This window comes from Drosophila grimshawi, unplaced genomic scaffold (genome assembly GCF_018153295.1).
Source record: "Drosophila grimshawi isolate 15287-2541.00 unplaced genomic scaffold, ASM1815329v1 contig_311, whole genome shotgun sequence".
NCBI classification, from domain to species: Eukaryota; Metazoa; Arthropoda; class Insecta; order Diptera; family Drosophilidae; genus Drosophila; species Drosophila grimshawi.
The window spans coordinates 22,129,060-22,146,453 of record NW_025063098.1 but is presented as its reverse complement, the minus strand read 5'-3'; the positions used below and the strand labels follow the sequence as shown (position 1 = coordinate 22,146,453).

Below are 17,394 nucleotides of genomic sequence, written 5' to 3'. Positions count from 1 at the left end.
AATTTATTGAGCATTTATTTCGATTCTTTTGTTGCATGGAAAACTTTGGAATTTTGGTTTTAAGTCAATCGAAATTTTGTCGATACAATCAACCAATTGCATCAAACAAACTGAACAACAGACGCCTAACCGTTTGGCCTTAGCGTTGTTATTTTCCAGTTTTATATATATGATGATCGTCATAAGAGCATAAAATTTTAATTTAGAAATGAAAATAATTAATTTCTTGCTACACGCACTAAATATAAACTACTACGAATATTAATCAAAATGCACATTCTAAGTGGTGTTTTGTTGCGTATAAATATACTTAAGCACGCATGTCCGATTATATGTAATAATACCACCTACAGGCCTCCAACTCTCTTGACTTGTAATAGTAAAGTGGTTGTTTTTAACTGTTGATCTAAGGTGTAATTCATAATTGCATTCTGCTGCCGCGTTGCTTTTACACTGATGTTGCATATCAACACCTTGGCAGCAATCCATCAACGCATCAGCAGCAAGGCAACAACCCTTTCAGAGTTCCCCCTACAAAGTATAGAATGCATTAACTAGCCAATGCATTAATTATCACAAGCGAGTGTCTACCGTGTGTGTGCCTACCGTCCATTCCAATTAATGTGTGAAACATTATACGTTACAGATGCGTGGCCCAGAACCCGTACACCACCCGGAGCCATCGCCAGTTCGTGTGGCTGGTGCGCGTTGAATCGAACCACAACAGTAGCAGCAGCAGCAGCAGCAGCGGCAGCAGCAGCGCACAGCTGGCAACGCATCTGTTGCCTGCCTTCCAGAATGCCACACTATATGTGCCCGCCGGAGACGCGTTTCGTCTGCAGTGCCAGACCTTTGCGGACTACGTGCCCATCGAATGGTGGCAGCAGCATCCAAACAACTCCTTGTCGCAGCTGAGCAACAACAGCATAACACTGGAAATATCGAATGCTAGCTTCTCCGAGCATGAGGGTTACTACATGTGCACCAGTCCCACCGATAGGCAAACGTTTCGTGTGATTGTCACCAGTCCGCCACGGATTGTGGACACGCTGCCCGTCGAATTGGGCTACTTCAGTATGTCGACAACGTTCAGCTGTCGGGCCGAGGGAAATCCACGTCCCAAGATCAGCTGGTATCACAATGGGGCAGCGGTCAACAGTTCCTACACACGCTACATCAGCGGCAATGAGCTGTACATACACTCTTTCGATCCGGAGGAGGAGGGCATCTATCAGTGCTTTGCGCGCAATGTTGCCGGTGAGGATTCGGTCACCGGCGAGATGCGTTTCAAACGCCAGACACAGCAAACGAATCCATTGCAGAACATACGCTGTTATCCGCACAGTTTTCACACCATCAACGTCACCTTTGACAGCCGTACCCTCGAGGTGATTCATCAAACATTTCGTTTTTCTTTTTTAGGTTTTCGATTTTTGTTTAATGCTGATTTTTTATTTTCATTTTGCAGTCGATGTTTGTGGTGCATATTGTGCGCAGCAATCCGCATCAGTGGAGCTCGTTTGCACCCATGAAACTGAATCACACCTCATTTGTGGTCATCTCGACGGGCTTACCCATCTACCGCCCATTTGCGCTCATCACACGCTTCCTGCTGCCCACGTCGGAAGTGCGCTCGGGGAGCGTAGTACCCCAGCAGATGATGATCAGCTCACTGCGGAGTCCAGCTGTCGTTTGTTGCACCCAGGGATGTAAGTCAATTTGAATACATAGTAGTAGCAAATTTCCCTTATATACTCCACTTTATATCCTGTGTAGTGCTGCTCCGCCTGGTTCATTTGGGCAATGACACCTTTGTTAAGTGGTCGCAGGCAGAGCTAGACAACAAGAAGTACTTCATACTGCAGTTCTCCATCAATCACACACATCCACATCCTGCCCGGCTGCTGAATGGCCCACTGCATGGCACTCTGACGCCCGTCGAGGAGAAGGCGGATGAGGTGCGACGTCAGTTGACCATTATCAGGCCTCTCAATCAGACCGATGCTGCCACAGTATTGCGTAACGCAGAGCACGAGGTGCTGGACAACGAGGTGGACGATGTCACTCTCGAAATGGAGGAGGATATCTTCAGTTTGGTGGTAGATGCAAATGTCACCGGTCTATTGCTGCAACACTTTAGTCGCATCAAGATGCGTGTGCTAATTATTACCAGCGAGAACGAGTTCCTCGCCCAGGACTTTCGCTACGTACAGTGGAAGATTGTGAGTAGACTGTACTGTAGTGGCAATGATTAACAATTCCAGCGTCTTAGCGCCGTCCATTGCATGCTCTAAAGTCTCCGGTTGTCTTCTCTTCCACACAGATCGAGAATGGTACATCCGACCAGTCGAACATGTCCTTTCGCTTGATCACTGTTGAGTCGCGCATGCTCGCCTTTCAGTTCCTGGACAGCCTAAATGACACTTGTGTCTACGAATGTCATTTGCATGTCCAATTGCCATTGCGCAAACAGGAGCCCAAGTGCAAGGAGCGCACCATTGTCAACTCGGTGCTGCTTGTCAGCGGCCTCATCGCCAATGAGCGTTACAATTTCCACTTCTACAATTGCAAGCCGCAGATCTTCTATGGCGAAATGGATGTGCAGACGTTGCCAGATCGTAAGCATGATTTGAACTCCCGTATTTTTAGAATTGAGTATTATTACTAATTTGATATTTTCATACGCTTAGCACCCGGCACCATTAGCAACTCGCGACTGGTTAAGCACAATGGCCTCAAATTGGTCTGGGAGCCACCAGTGCATCCCAATGGACGTGTCCATCACTACAATATACTGTGGACCTTGGGCAATGTTACGCACGAGGCAAATGTACTCGAGTGTCGCAGTTGCTCCTATAAGGCAAGCTCCATTTATGAATATATTTTATTTTATTGCTCAATCTCCATTTTGAAATTGCAGTTTCCCAACGTTTCGGAGACGGACAAGATACATGTGGCAGTGCGGGTTGTCGGTGAAACCGGCGTGGGAGCGCCCATGTTCTTTGACCTTGTTAATCATCGCATACTGGAAACGGTGTCCAATAACTCCAATCATGAAGTTTACAGTGGCATCGCCATTGGCTCGCTTCTGTCCACAATTTGTGTGTTCGGATTTGCACTGTTCATCGTATTTCAGAGGCGACGGTTCAAGGCACGCGTCCAAGGGCCCACACACCTGACCACGCCGACGGACATCAACTTTGGCAATTTGAGCAGCGCCTCGGGTATGCCAGGCGACAGTGCTGGCGGACTTAGTGGGAGCACGCTGCAGCAGGACTGCCATGAGATGCAGACGCTAATACCCCGCTCCCGCTATCACATCGAACTGCTGCCCGAACACACACTGGAGTATCAGACCAGCACCGCGGCAGCCGCCACACTGCCGAATGGCAATGGTAATGGCAATGGCGGCGGGCCGATCACTCGTCGTCCTGCTGATCAGGAGGTACAGCTGGAACTGAGCATTGCTGGTGTGCACAATCTGTCACAGTTGCCACTGTGCGGCGGTGGTTCGCCGGAGCGCAAAACCGTGCAGGACGCGATACTGCACGAGGCGAAGGCCTTCTATATTCCCTATCGCCATACGCCGCCCAATGCAGTTGCTTTGCAGACTGGCGCCGGTGGCAGCGCAAGCAATTCAAATGCCAACCATAGCAAGCAAAGTTCCTTAAAGAGCGGCGATGGCGGATTGGAGGTAGCTGTGCCGCCCAACTCCCTTCCTCTGGTCACAACGGTGCCAGGGCTGGGCAACGTTAGCTGCCGTCGCAGCGGCAGTCTGAGCAGCAGCAGCGCCAGCAGCAACAGCAATGGCAGCAAGAAACAATTCCATACCAATTTTACGCGACACTCGAATTCCAACGATGGCATCTGCCTGCTGGCCGAGGAGGAGTCGGCTGCGACGCTTACACCGACGTCGGAGCACGAATATGCGTGTGTTAGTCTCACCAATGGTTTCAAATTGCCCGCCGATATGACAAGGCAGATGCCAAGTAAAAGCCAATACAGCAACAACAATAACAGCAGCAGCAGCAGCAGCGGCGGCGGCGGCAACAGCGGTAATCAGAAGCCAACCGTTGTCCACCTCAAAGATCGGCAACTGCCGCTGCTTCAAAAGCAGCCGTCACAACAACAACAGCAACAACAACAGCAACAACAACAGCAACAACAACAGCAGCACCAGCAGCAGCATTTAAATGCATCCATAGTTCCTGCCAACGTGCCACAGACTCGGCACTCTGTGGGCGTTAATAACAAAAAAACCACGGCGACGACAATAGCCAAACAGGCGTGGCCAGCGTCAACGGCTCTGCATCGTCGTGCTCAAGTTGATCCAAATGGATGAGTTTGAATTTGGAATCATTGTCGTCGTCGCCTCGCCAAGTAAAAGTATTCTATGAAGCTACTACTACACACATAAATACACACACACACACACACACATTCACATACACAAACAAACATGTAAACATTCGCAGCTCGACACATTCCAAACATTGTGGATCCCTATATATATATATGCGATAAATCGGTATAAGGATACATAAGTAGTTATGCTTAATTAGATGAGGATACATTTTATAAATGTTTTTGACTTCAAGAGCCGAAGTTTAACTATTGAGTATATGAGTACATAAGCAGCATGTATATATATATATATATATATATATGCATACACTCACACACACACACAAATATATTTAAATTAAGTTAAGCAAATGACGTTTCTTATACTATATATTTAAATACATTTGTTTTAGTTTTTGTTGGTTTTCTTTTCGTTAATTGAGGCTAATTATCATTTGTAGCATACGTTCGCGTATACACAACAAATACAACATTCAACAAATCATTAAAATACTACCATTAATCAAACATCAAACTGCCGTAATATTCTACCATATATATCTATCAACACAGCCAAAAACAATAAATGCAATAGCCCAACTCAAGTCACACACACACACACACACACATACATACACACACATATACATATTCAACCACAATAGTCACAAGTGTTCATATCGATATAATGCAAATACTTCTTAAAATTTGTATTCATATTTAAGCTTAATATTTATTTTCCGCATTTTAATTGCTGCATTTTGTGTTTTGTTTGTATTTAACATATATATTTTGTTTAACCGATACATCAAATGTACCTGATTATAATCATTTTGTATTTCGTTAAGCGCTCATTTCCAGCACACCAACACCCACACACACACACACACACACAGACACACAAATCACAAGCATAATATTTCCGTTCTAATTTAACCGAATTTTCATTTTCTGCCTAACACGCATTCAAAATGTACCGCAACCGTATTGTACGAGTCTATCCCAATTACCGACTGTACCTAGTTTGTACAAACAACAAAACCTCTAGCTATGCCACATATACCAATACACCCACAAATACACACACACCCACAAATACACACACACAACATACACACACACACCCAACAGAGTCATTGACAGTTATATAGAAAATATTTAACGTGGAGCGTATCATTGAATATTGGCTCATCTATAATATGTATTTTGTGAATTGTTGTTCAATGTTCAAAACGAAAAGCGAAAATTGTTATGAGATACACACACACACACACACACATATATATACAGACGCAAAACATTCCATTTCTATAGACATATTTAATACACACATACATATATATAATAGAATAAAATCGAAATTTAATTAGAGACGTATTTGAATAAAATATGTAAATTGAATTCACCAATAGTCCATATACGATTTAAAAACAAAGGAATGCGTTTAATAAGAAGAACTGTAACTGTATACGTATTTAGACCTAAGTGCAATAACAAATATGAACCTAAAAGATCCATGAATCTAAAACCAACCAAACAAAGTTAAAAAATAATTACAAACAATAGTACCTTTCCACATAAGCAACAATATAAAATAATTTGCATAATGACAGTAAATTAATAAATACATCCATAATGTATGCTAATGTATGTATGTGCCCTATTATAAAAACAAGAAATCGAACTTTTCTAATTATTCAGGGCACACACAGATCACAGCCAGCATTATCTACCAATCATATTTGTGTTCATATTGAAGTAAGCCACCAAATTCCCATAACAATTGCTTTCCGAAACTGTTGTTAGAACATAGTTTTAACTCGTATAAAACGTTCATGGTGTTCCAAAAGTAAAAAACAACAACAAATAAATAAATATATTAAAACAAAACCAATCTCAATGTATACAAATAAAAATAAAAAGCATAACTAATTTGGATTGACACATAAACATTGCATTTAATTCAAGCAAAGTATTCCGTAAATGAACTCGAAATTCCTAAAAGAACGCAAGAAAATTTTTAATAAAAGTTACAAACAAAAACAAAAATATTAATAAAAAATAAATAAAACAAAATACTAAAAATTATTATGCAGCAAAGGGCAGAACATTTATGTAATTATTACAATATATGAAATTAGCTCATAAGAAATACACATTAAATGAAAAAAAAGTAAAGGAGAAAGTGAAATTAAGAAAAATAACTGCGATTGTGATCGCTGTGTAAGTGGATGTGATAAATGTTTAAAATATTTAAGCGCGAAAACAATAAAAATGAAATGAATTATTTGATGGCATGGAAATGCGTATTGCGACTTTTGCATAGGTTTGGCTAACGAAAAACCAATCAATAACTAAGAGTCCACTAAAATTGTAAGCAAATTATGTTCTTAACTCTTTGGTAATGCTGATCCTAATCATTATTTTAACTAAGCATGTTTGATACGTAATTTTAGTTTGGGTTTTAAGTCCTCATTCTGTATACCTCATTAGTGGAGTGGAAATTATATAACTAAATTATAAACATATATATGTATTTAATTCGTTCCCCGATCCGCAACATGTTTATATGCGAAATTGCTTAAATGCTAAACAGAAATCGAACGATAGATAAAAAAAAAAAACAAACAAACAAACTAATGTATTTTTTATGTAATTTATATACATCGTATATGCTACAGAAATATTATTGTATTGTATGTAGAAACTAAGCTGGCATATACATATATTATATATATATAAATATATATATATATATATATATATATATATGTAGAATCGTGTTAAAGTTTTCGGTGCAAGTAATTTCACATACCAACCAGCAATTAGCGCGGCTACAGAGTCTAATAAAATGTAACGATGATTTATGTACGTGAGAAAGGTGAAGAACGCTGGAAAAGCAACCTTAACTATTAGAAAGAAAAAGAAAAACAAAACAAAACAAAACACATATATTAAAACTAAGTTATGAGACAAAACATACTATACTCTATGCATTTTTATTCAATGATCATTTTGAACGTATTAGTTTATTAATTATATACAATATCTTTTGTTGCTTAGTTAACAATCATCAGTATGTTTCAGTACTTATCAGGTTAACATTAAATATCAAATGGGCAATATCATAAGAAAAATGTCCACCCAGTTGAAATCGTTGGTTACGTTTAACAGCGGTGTCCATTTCTATAATATACATTTTTTTTCTTTATATTTATGTGTATACAAAGGTAGCTATCTATTGGCTATGGTACATATATAAAACCTGTATAGTATATGATCACATCATAACTAATTGAACAAATGATCACAATACAAAATCGCATAAATTGTCATAACTTTAATCGTATGAGGTGAAATTTACGAGCTAAATGGCATGCTTAAACGCATCTTGACTGTGACTGTGACTTACATACGAAAACAAATTGTAAACATTCAAAGCGATAATGGATTTAAAAAAAAAAAGTGTTTATACTTTGCACCATAGCAAGAAAAACGACCATATAACTCTATAGTTTAGGTACGTATAATTATCGGGCAACTTGGAGTTGCTAAACCCATTCACATTTCGATTTCACTTTATTGAGGTCCTGGTGCATTATCCTATAGTAAGTGACGGGGCGGTCAGCACACCTTCTTTATCATTTTCACCAGCTCTTTGTACAGAATGCATTCCCGGCTGCGCGGCTTGCAAATCTCCCGATGATCCAACCGAATGCCGCACACCTCCCCGAAACCGGGATCTGTAATCAATGTAAAAAACCGATTATTCATTTCGAATTGTTCAATTGGGCACTAATCAATAGCTAAACCAATAGTTTACCGGCGGAATCGACGCCTACAATACGCATAAACAACACAGACATAAGTGTCAGAGCCGTCTCCACAAAACTGAATACCTCGATCTTCAAATGACCCATATGATAGAGACCAGCAAAGCGTCGATGCAGATCCAGAAGATACTTGTTGTCTAAAAAAAAATTATGTGCTTCATTTTAATATATAAATATAACATTTTTGATTTTTAACTGAAATATAATTGGATGATTGGATGAATAACACCTAAAGGGAATTAAATTACAATACAAATTAATTAAAAGATTGTTCAAAATGAATTCTGCAAGGATTTAAATGTATATTAATAGCTTTATCTTACTCTTTTCGATCTCCAGCAGCTCCACAGAGCGCGACAGCAGCGGCGCTTTAATGGAGGCCAAGTGGGAGCCACGATGCGGCACAGAGTAGAAAAAACAGCCTCGAGCTGAGCGCCAAAGAGGCCGCATTGCTGGCCGGCCACTTTCCCAGGCATCGACAATTAGCTGCTTGATGAACAGGCCACCCTTCGAGTGGCCCACATAGATGATCGGATGACCATGGCCAACACGATGCTGCATAAGCAGCGAGGCCATTTCACGCGAACGCTGTATTAGACTGGAGCGCGGCTCCTTTCTCTTCCAGAGCGGACGCCATAGATACGGGTCCGTTGTATAGTTGACAGCGATGACCCTGACACCTGGACAGTCCAGGGGCAGCCAATCGCCGGGCCAGCATTTGGAGTAGTTGGGATCATTGGCAGATGGTTTCCTTTTGCCTTTGCCAATCGTCTTGTGCGACTTGGCGGACTGTGAGCTCTCCGTGCTGGAACTAGCATTGGCCTCGGCTTCCAGCATGGACTCCAAATCGACCTGCAACAGGCGATTGTTGTCATGCATGCGCACACGAAATGTTGGGAAGCTGTACTCGATGCCCTCACAGAATTGAATATCCTCCGGTTCGCCACAGACATAGGCAAAACTATGGAAAGAAAGAGTTGACAAGTTAATTTTTGAATTGTTCCATAAATTCACATATATTTAAATGTTACTCACTCTTCGGCACTGTCATCATCAGAAGAATTTAAGGGATATGGCCGAGGATCAGGTATTTGTTGCGGCTGTGTCTGCTGCCAAGCAGTACTATCACTTGAGGCATCTGTGTCCGGGACTTCCTTGAAGGAGGCAAGTTTGGCACGCTTCTCCCGCGGCGCTGGATGTATGGTGGCAGTGCGTAAATGACGCGGACGCTTGGGTGGACGAACAGGTGGCTTCGGCGGACGATCAAACTCCACCGGATGCCGCTCGTTCTGCCAGAGGCCCTGACGCCAAGTGTTCACCAGCGATCCGTGCAGGCCATGGACGAGCACTATGTCCGCTCGAATGGGAGTGCCAGGCGGCGGTGCGGCAAGAACGTTGAGAGTGCAACAAGTGCTGCTTGTAGTTTGCAGAGTATATATGGGCGGTTGCTGCAATGGTGTGCTGCTGGGCGTTGTGGGCGTTATGGGCGTGATCGGTGTAGGTGTTGTCAGCGTATCGGGCAGACTTTCCAAGCCATCTTGGGACTTGCGCAACTTGAGCAAATTGAGCAAAGGTCCCAGACGATTGGAAACTGTCAACGAGAGAGTTTGGGGATAGAGCGATATGCATTTGATATGAAAAGCTGTGAGGTACGCTATGAGCATGATATTTCACACGATGGATAATTGCACTTGGCTTTCAGTTGACTCTTTTCAAACACTTACCTTGCACAGAGGATAGATTCATCGATATGTTATTTGCCGCGAAAGCCACCACATTGGTCAGCGCCTGCCGGCTGGAGGCAATATTGTGTAGCAAGTGCACATCCCGAATTCCTTTAATGCCACGGGCAACACTATGGGCTAGTGGCAGCATCAGACGCACCAGGATGCCAAAGACAACACGCATGCTGCCACTGTTGTTGCCACTAATGGAATATAAGAAATTTGAATATTTCTTCTTTCTTTTTTTGAATATAAGCAATGGCAACTTACGCCTCTATTAACGCATTGCCGCTGGAGGAGCGCACCAGTTGGTTAATTGCTTGTTCCTCCTCTTGGGGATCGATTTCCACTTCGTTCTCAGTTGAATTGAGTGTGTTTTCTGGGGCCGTCTTTTGGCCAACTTCCTCGGCAATATGCATCATTGCAATGTCACAAGCGTAATGCTCATCGATTGAGTGTAGCAATAAGCCGATGTTGTTGTCTTTGCTGTTGCTTTTGTTGTTAATGTTTTGTTTGTTGTTGTTGTTGTTGTTGCTGTTGTAATTGGCTTCTGTGTCTTGTATTTCTGGCTTGTTACTTTTATTCATATTGATTTCAGCGCTGTGTTGGCTGTGGGCTTCGGTGCTCGTAAACATTATTGGTATTGTTTCCTATTGCTCTTCCTGTTTGCTTGCTCGAAGATGACAAATGGTTTTGCTGCCCTCTTTTTTCTTGACCCTGTCGCTTTCTCTGGCAATGGCTGACTGCCAATTAGCGCAAATTCAACATGTTGCCCGCCAAGAGCTGCGCGCTAAACTGTAAATAAATGTGAATTGAATTGTATTTTAATCATATGCACTCAGTCCTGCTTGTTTCAGTGTCAATGTCATTGCTCTCATTTACGTAGTGTAACTATGACCAGTGTTATGTCTTTCACATTTGTTTACCATTTAAAATTAAGTTGCAATTGCCAAGCTGTAAATAAATATATCCACTGGCCCAATGACGTTCCACTTTATCACGCATGCGACGTGTGGCACGGGCAGATATTTGTAACTAGCAGTTAACTAGCTTTTTGCAGTATATACTGCTGCATAAGATATTTTCTGCTCACAGTATCAATATTTATAAAGAAAAATATAAATACTATCAGCTGACATACGAATATAAAGCTGCTTAAAGTTGAAAAAAGCAGGCGATGTCGGAACTTGAAACGATCGCGAATCTAACTGAATTTGAGAAAAACCTGACCGAAACTTAAATACCTACTGGCACGCAAAGTTCATTAAATTGATGTGTGTACAGTATATGTACCTTATGCACTATATATATACCGAAATATTTATGAACACAGTATTGCTTATAAGAATATTTTACAAAATGAGATTTTTAAGTTCACACGAATACAAAAAAAAATAAAAATAAATTACATTATGCATACATAATATTTATTTTAATAACCTTGTTGAGGGTATTTTAATTTTGTCGTGAAATTTGTAGTTCAATGAAGTTGACATCTCTGACCTCATCTGGAATATATATTCTTCAGTCATTTTTCTCTCCGTTTGTTCACACTTTGACAAAAGATCATTATCATCGAACCAATTTATCATATAGCTGCGGTTAATTGAGAAGAATGAGACTCAGTATGCAAGTTAATTTAACCCTTTATTTTGCAGCAAGGCGTGAAACAGGAAACATAGAAATAAAATTAATTTGAGACGATTAAAATAATAATAATCTGTTGTAATTCGGATTAAAACTTGTATGTCGGTAGTTTGACTCCGGGCAATAGTGCATGCTATATTCGGCGTGCTAAAGATAACCGATCTCTGTTGCTTTAAAGTAATTTAAATATATAATTAAGGTTACAAACTATTTGCCTAATTTACTCAGTACAGAACTGGCCTATGATCCTTGGCTATAATAATAGAATCTTATAATTATATTATCCAATAATACTGAAAGAAAACCTAAGATAAATTAAACAAATATTTTACTTATATCGATCAATATAAATACGATAATCCCACAGCTCTTGCCAACGTTGCACCTGCTTATTTTCATATTTTTAATTGCTTGGCTGCAATCCCATTAGACAATCAGCAAAGCAGACGTCAGAATGGTTAGATAACAAGTGGTCGTTATGTTAGTTGTTATGTGGCTTGGTGCATGCCACAGCGCGGTGGAAAGGTTCAAGTTGAGGGTCATTGTGTGTCACGACACAAAAAGGGCAAAGCTTGTTGCATGTTGCTGTTAAGTGTGTGGCATGCATCAGCAGCAACAGCAGCAGAAGCACTAGCAGCAGGACCAGCAGCAGGGCACACACACAATGAGCTTTGCTTATACAGCAACTGTTTTTGCTATATTTAGATATTTGTGTATAACGTTTAACAACAACAAACTGCAATAACTGTACCATCGAACAAGTTGCGACTGACATTTGGACATTTGCACTTACATGCAAAACTGGGCAGATGAAGCAGCCGCATAACAATAACACAATACCTCAACTGAGCACTATTGACAATGATTGCTTGCACGGGCAGTGATGGGGAATGGGTTGGTGAACCGCGTCATCCACTCATTGCTAAATGGCTCGACTTACACACACTTGATTCTTTGGGGGGTTGACGAATGAACCGCTCACAATACAAATCAGAGTATAACTGTGGGACAGCACCTTCAGGCGGGTGCCGAGGCCCCAGCTACAGCTACAGTTACGGATGTGCACCACATTCGGCACCACGATTAACTGTGCAAACAGCTCCAAGTGCTCAGAGTGCCATTAAAAAAATGCGCCAAACAAAAGTATCGAGTATCGAGTATCGAGTTTTTAGTACCGAGTACAGCAAGTTGAGTGCCACACGCCGCAGTACTTCAATTGTAGTCAATTGACTGTCGACATGGCCAATAGTTCTCGCACAATAAATACAAATAGGGAATTCAATAAAGCGATAACACATAAAAGGCTTCATCAGTTCTTATCTCTGCGCGTCTCCCACAAGTCATGCTTGTCGTGCCTAATTGGGAAATGTCATTCATTATCCATTTGCTTATTAAATTCGCATACCCCGTAGTCAAGTGAGGAAAGTCTATGTATATCTGATGATTATTTATATAAACCTCTACTGGGATTTCATAATCAAACATATAACAACATAACAACTTATCGGGCATATTCTTGCCATCTCCCTCGAGTCAAATTAAGGTACTTAAGTTTCATTCCTCGGTAACAGGTATATGTATTTCAATCAGCTACTATTACAATAATGAGGTATGATGAAAATAACCGCAATTGATCAGTACAATTTTGTCTGCAGGGTATTCTATATTCAAATGTCCTAATCATCATTTTTATCGCTTTTCTTTGCATTGTTAATTCAATTAAAACGTGTGCGACTGATAAGCCACCATTTACCACTAACCCATTATCATAAGAGTCTATAAACGTCCAATTTCTTTCTTGAACTTAAATTAATTGCTTGACTTTGGGCCCGCTTAAGTTGATTACTTAGATGGAGACGTCAAATTATATCATTATCATTGCGCATAGGAATTGAGCAAAATGTTTTTTATGTATTTGTTTGTTTTTTTACATGCCCTCAGAATAATATCCGTTATCTATTTTGGGGTCTGTGCACTTTGACAATAGAGAGAGAGTCTGAAGCCATTGAAGGCATATGTCATATATATGTACATTTGTAGAATCAATTATCGGCCAGCTCGAGGGCGTTTCATTAATTTATTGTTGTCTGCGATAAGCAGGTTGACACCGTGTCGCAATAGTGCATTGGTATTTACACGTGCGAAGACTATTCAAATTGAATCTCCGATCAAGAATTCATATCACGATTAGCATAAGTATATAAGGCTAAAAGTCATGAATTACGAATTGTATTTACACCAGACAGGTGAAGGCTGTACAGTTTTTTGTATACCCTGTACCCACGAAACGTATATACAACTTAACAAATGAAAAATTTTTAATATAGAATTTATTATCTCAGATGGCGTATGCCGTTAAATGTGTATATAGAATCATTAAAGCTTATATTGACATTTAGACTGGATTATGGAAACCAACTTGTACCTAATTGTCAGATAACCACGATTGTATATCTATATCTGAATGTGAATGCTCACATTTGCAATTAAATATATTTGAAAGCTTTACAAAGCTTAGCAATTCGTATATTTGGATTTAAGTAAACGTATTATTTTGGGTGGGATTATGAGGCCAACCTACTTAGTTGCTTGTGGTTGAAATGCAGGCGGCGGATACGTGCATGTACCCACATTACTCATGCACCATGTGGACTTTAAACGGCAGCCGATCTATGCAACGCTTTTCCGATTCTTTGTCAAGAGCCATTCGCTGTTGCAGTCGGTTATTTTATTGTTGCTATCTTTTATCAATGAATACGGCGTAATAAGGCCACTCGACAACTGCAGCGCCAGACATTGTAATATATAATTAAGGCTAGCGTTTCTTGCGACTGTATTGTGATTGTTATTAATTATGTTTACTGATTGTTTTGATAGCAATTTTTTGCATAATCGTTGGATGGCAAGCTGCAAGCGTGCCAGCATTTATAGGCTAGAAATTGACTCTCAATGAATCACGGAAGCCGCTCAGCATGGTAACTAAGTTGTCGCATGTGACAGCAACGTGAGCCTCGAATAATATATACAAATGAGAATGCATGCCACAATGGCTAACAGGTTCAGGTAAACATGCCCTTAGACAACTTCGCATGTTTACGTTCATAAGGGAAGGCGTTAAGTGTGCAATAAACTGTGACACAATACACAAATACAACTAATTTATACGCTTGGATTCGAGTAATTACGTTAGATATATTGAATGAATGAACTGAGTGCGATTTTCCGTAATGGTAGGCATTCTTTGACCTTGACAAATATGATTGTCAATTTTTTATTGGCAGCTGACTGATAACAACATGCAATGCAAATTTAGAATTTGTGCTGATTTGCATCTTATACCAGGAAATTCGTAAAAATATTCCATATACTTTAAAATATGCATTTATTATTGAGCTTAAATGAGAATTCAATTTAAATTTAATTATCTTAATTTATCTCAAGTGTCTTGTTTTGAACTTGCCACTAAATTCATTAAGTCGAAAAATCAATACTCTTAATACACAACAGCTGTGAATTTATACTTGAATCAAGAAAATAGCCTTACGCAGCTGTTTTATATTTTTATTATTTTTTAAAATGGTTATATTCAAGGCAACCATATATATATTTGGGCATTTAGGGCAAGCAAGCGAATCGAATAAAGAAAATACAAATATCATTCATGAAATACATTGAAGTAAATAAATAATTCCGTAAAAAAAAATTACAAATAAAATAAAATCGAATAATAATTTTAATTTAAGCTTCCAAATAAATAACAAAGAGAAGTGCAAGAAGGTAAATTAGCGTAAAAAAAATAACTTACATATATGAGGAATAAGATAAGATAATTTAATACGGATTTGTCAGAGATTAGTGGTTTCCGGTATTTAAAACAGAAGCAGCGGAACAATTTGGCTATTAGCACATTTATTGTGCTTAAGTATAAATATTTTTATAATAATATGCATGCTTAACTCAGTTTACTCTTGTCTACTTATTTCACATAGAAGTTGTTTTGCGAGAAATCTCAAACAAGTTATGCAAAACCTGCCAGCATATACATAAATACATATGTAACGGTGTGTGTATCTGTAGGCACATACATATATATATATATATATATATATATATAGAATATCATACGATATAAGCAATATCATGCCACATTATAAGACACACATTAAAGTATATGTATTTATTCTTGTTCTTCTTTTGTCTTGCTGCCATGAGGAACAGAATCAAGATCACTGTCCGAATGCTTAATGAAGTTGCTTTATTTATGATCAAATCCGTTAACGGCTATGAAATCATTTTATATGTATATATGCAACATGCACTTAGTACTAATTAATTCCCTTATCGGTGAGACAACGAAACATGTACAAAGCACACGAGAAACACCTGTCGCAAGTACTGTCAAAAAACATTTGAAACCATTACAAATTCAAACACCCAAACCGGCAAAAAGTTACGAGTTACGAGTGTATATAGAAATGCCATAATAATGGCAACAAAATGTTGTTGATAATTATGCTTGCGGTTTGTTTTTTTTTTTTTTTTCTTATTGTTTTTGTTTTGGGCAACCGGCACGCGATATTTGTGGGTGCTAGCTTAACGCTAGCTGAGGGAATACGCCTTAACCTTCGGCACGCGTGTTGAGTGTTAACAAAGCTCCAAGCAGGGGCAACACAAATGAAATGTTCATCGGTCTGCGACTAACATAATGTAGTTTTTTTTTTTTATTTTATTTTTTTTTTAGTGGAAACATGTTTTGTGTGCACGATATATGTATGTCTACGAACAGCTGGAAAACTCCACTATGCGATTATTTGCAGGCACAATGCGGGACAGCTGACTAGAAGAGCCACAACTCTTTGGCCTGATAACACACTGAGCAGCACTCACTTCTGCTCTCTCTCCCTCTCTCTTTGCCTCGCTGCATATCACTGTGAGGGTAAATAAATAAAGAAACAAACACGCGCGTAATAAATTGATCTCAATTGTTGCTCAAGTACCATTCACTAGAGTAAATTTCCAGCTCTTAATGAATTCACTGGCTCTGCAAACTATTTCCGTGTTTAAAGTCTTCTTTTTTTTGTCGTCTTCTTGTCAAATTTCATTTAAAAATCACATCTGTTTAATTATCATTTAAGTTTGATACGTTGTCGATTTGACAACTGTTGTACCAATAAATTATATCATCTTTGTTGTTGTTGTTGTTGCGCTACGATAGCAACAAGCACTATAAATTCTGCGACATTATTTTTGTTATTATTATTGTGCTTGTGGGCGAGAAAACGAGATCGACAGTGCTCAACAGATTTCAATAAGAATTTATAAACTTACAAACACACGCGTGTGTGTGTGTGTGTGTATATGTTATACTATATTATACACAAATGTACCATTACATATATAATGGGTACAATAATACAGCACACTCACATTAGACTTTAACTCGAACAAAAACAAAAGCTTTTCCCGCAGCGCGTCCACAGCGCTCGAACGCTCAACGGCAACTATTTGTTATTACAAAAACCATACACAGATATCTCTGGGGCACACAGATACAATCAGGTACATATATGCAAAGGCACTCTCATGCTCACATGCTGGCTTATCTGTGAGTGTCAACAAAAGTTTTACGCTATAGTTTTTCCATCAGCTGCCGTTGCTATGTCCAAGCTTTTCAGAGCTGTTCAGCAGAGCGCAGTGGAAGAGAGCACAAGCAAAAAGCTAAGAGAACTGCCAATTTGTATGCGTGCGGCTGCCAACTTGTTTGCAAATCAAGGCGCCATTTTAATTTATTTGAATTTGGGTTTGGTTTAGCAAACATATGAAAATATATGTATGTATGTTTTCTG

At 39.5% G+C, this 17,394-nt stretch overlaps 2 protein-coding genes across 5 annotated transcripts in view; one reads left to right on the top strand and one right to left on the bottom strand.

The window, feature by feature from the left end:
• Positions 1 to 4,666, top strand: part of LOC6568543 — a 52,822-nt gene extending 48,156 nt beyond the window's left edge. For all 3 annotated transcript variants that reach the window (XM_032740637.2, XM_043215054.1, XM_032740636.2), the window contains exons 7-12: positions 647 to 1,388; positions 1,469 to 1,709; positions 1,777 to 2,222; positions 2,324 to 2,618; positions 2,691 to 2,860; positions 2,921 to 4,666. In XM_032740637.2, the coding sequence (XP_032596528.1) occupies positions 647 to 1,388; positions 1,469 to 1,709; positions 1,777 to 2,222; positions 2,324 to 2,618; positions 2,691 to 2,860; positions 2,921 to 4,342 (3,316 nt within the window). In that variant the 3' untranslated portion in view covers positions 4,343 to 4,666. The remainder of the gene's footprint in view (positions 1 to 646; positions 1,389 to 1,468; positions 1,710 to 1,776; positions 2,223 to 2,323; positions 2,619 to 2,690; positions 2,861 to 2,920) is intronic.
• Positions 4,667 to 7,324: 2,658 nt separating this feature from the next.
• Positions 7,325 to 10,677, bottom strand: LOC122322345. Of its 2 annotated transcripts, none has more exons than XM_032740493.2 (6): positions 10,172 to 10,677; positions 9,902 to 10,104; positions 9,213 to 9,819; positions 8,501 to 9,138; positions 8,168 to 8,314; positions 7,325 to 8,087 (listed from the first exon to the last, which is right to left on the bottom strand). In XM_032740493.2, the coding sequence occupies exons 1-6, from the start codon at positions 10,534 to 10,536 to the stop codon at positions 7,969 to 7,971; spliced, it is 2,079 nt and encodes a 692-aa protein (XP_032596384.1). In that variant the 5' UTR covers positions 10,537 to 10,677; the 3' UTR covers positions 7,325 to 7,968. The 2 variants fall into 2 exon arrangements, with proteins under 2 accessions (XP_032596384.1, XP_001994817.1); XM_001994781.3 differs by having other exon boundaries at positions 9,213 to 9,768.
• Positions 10,678 to 17,394: the final 6,717 nt, after the last annotated feature.

What these genes read in the sequence shown, in the direction of transcription:
- LOC122322345 (XM_032740493.2), bottom strand. Translation starts at nt 10,536, where the DNA reads ATGTTTACGAGCACCGAAGCCCACAGCCAACACAGCGCTGAAATCAAT. An exon ending in GGCAATGCGTTAATAGAGGC is followed by an intron (nt 10,105 to 10,171) that starts GTAAGTTGCCAT and finishes ATATTCCATTAG; the next exon opens with TGGCAACAACAGTGGCAGCA. An exon ending in GAATCTATCCTCTGTGCAAG is followed by an intron (nt 9,820 to 9,901) that starts GTAAGTGTTTGA and finishes CGTACCTCACAG; the next exon opens with CTTTTCATATCAAATGCATA.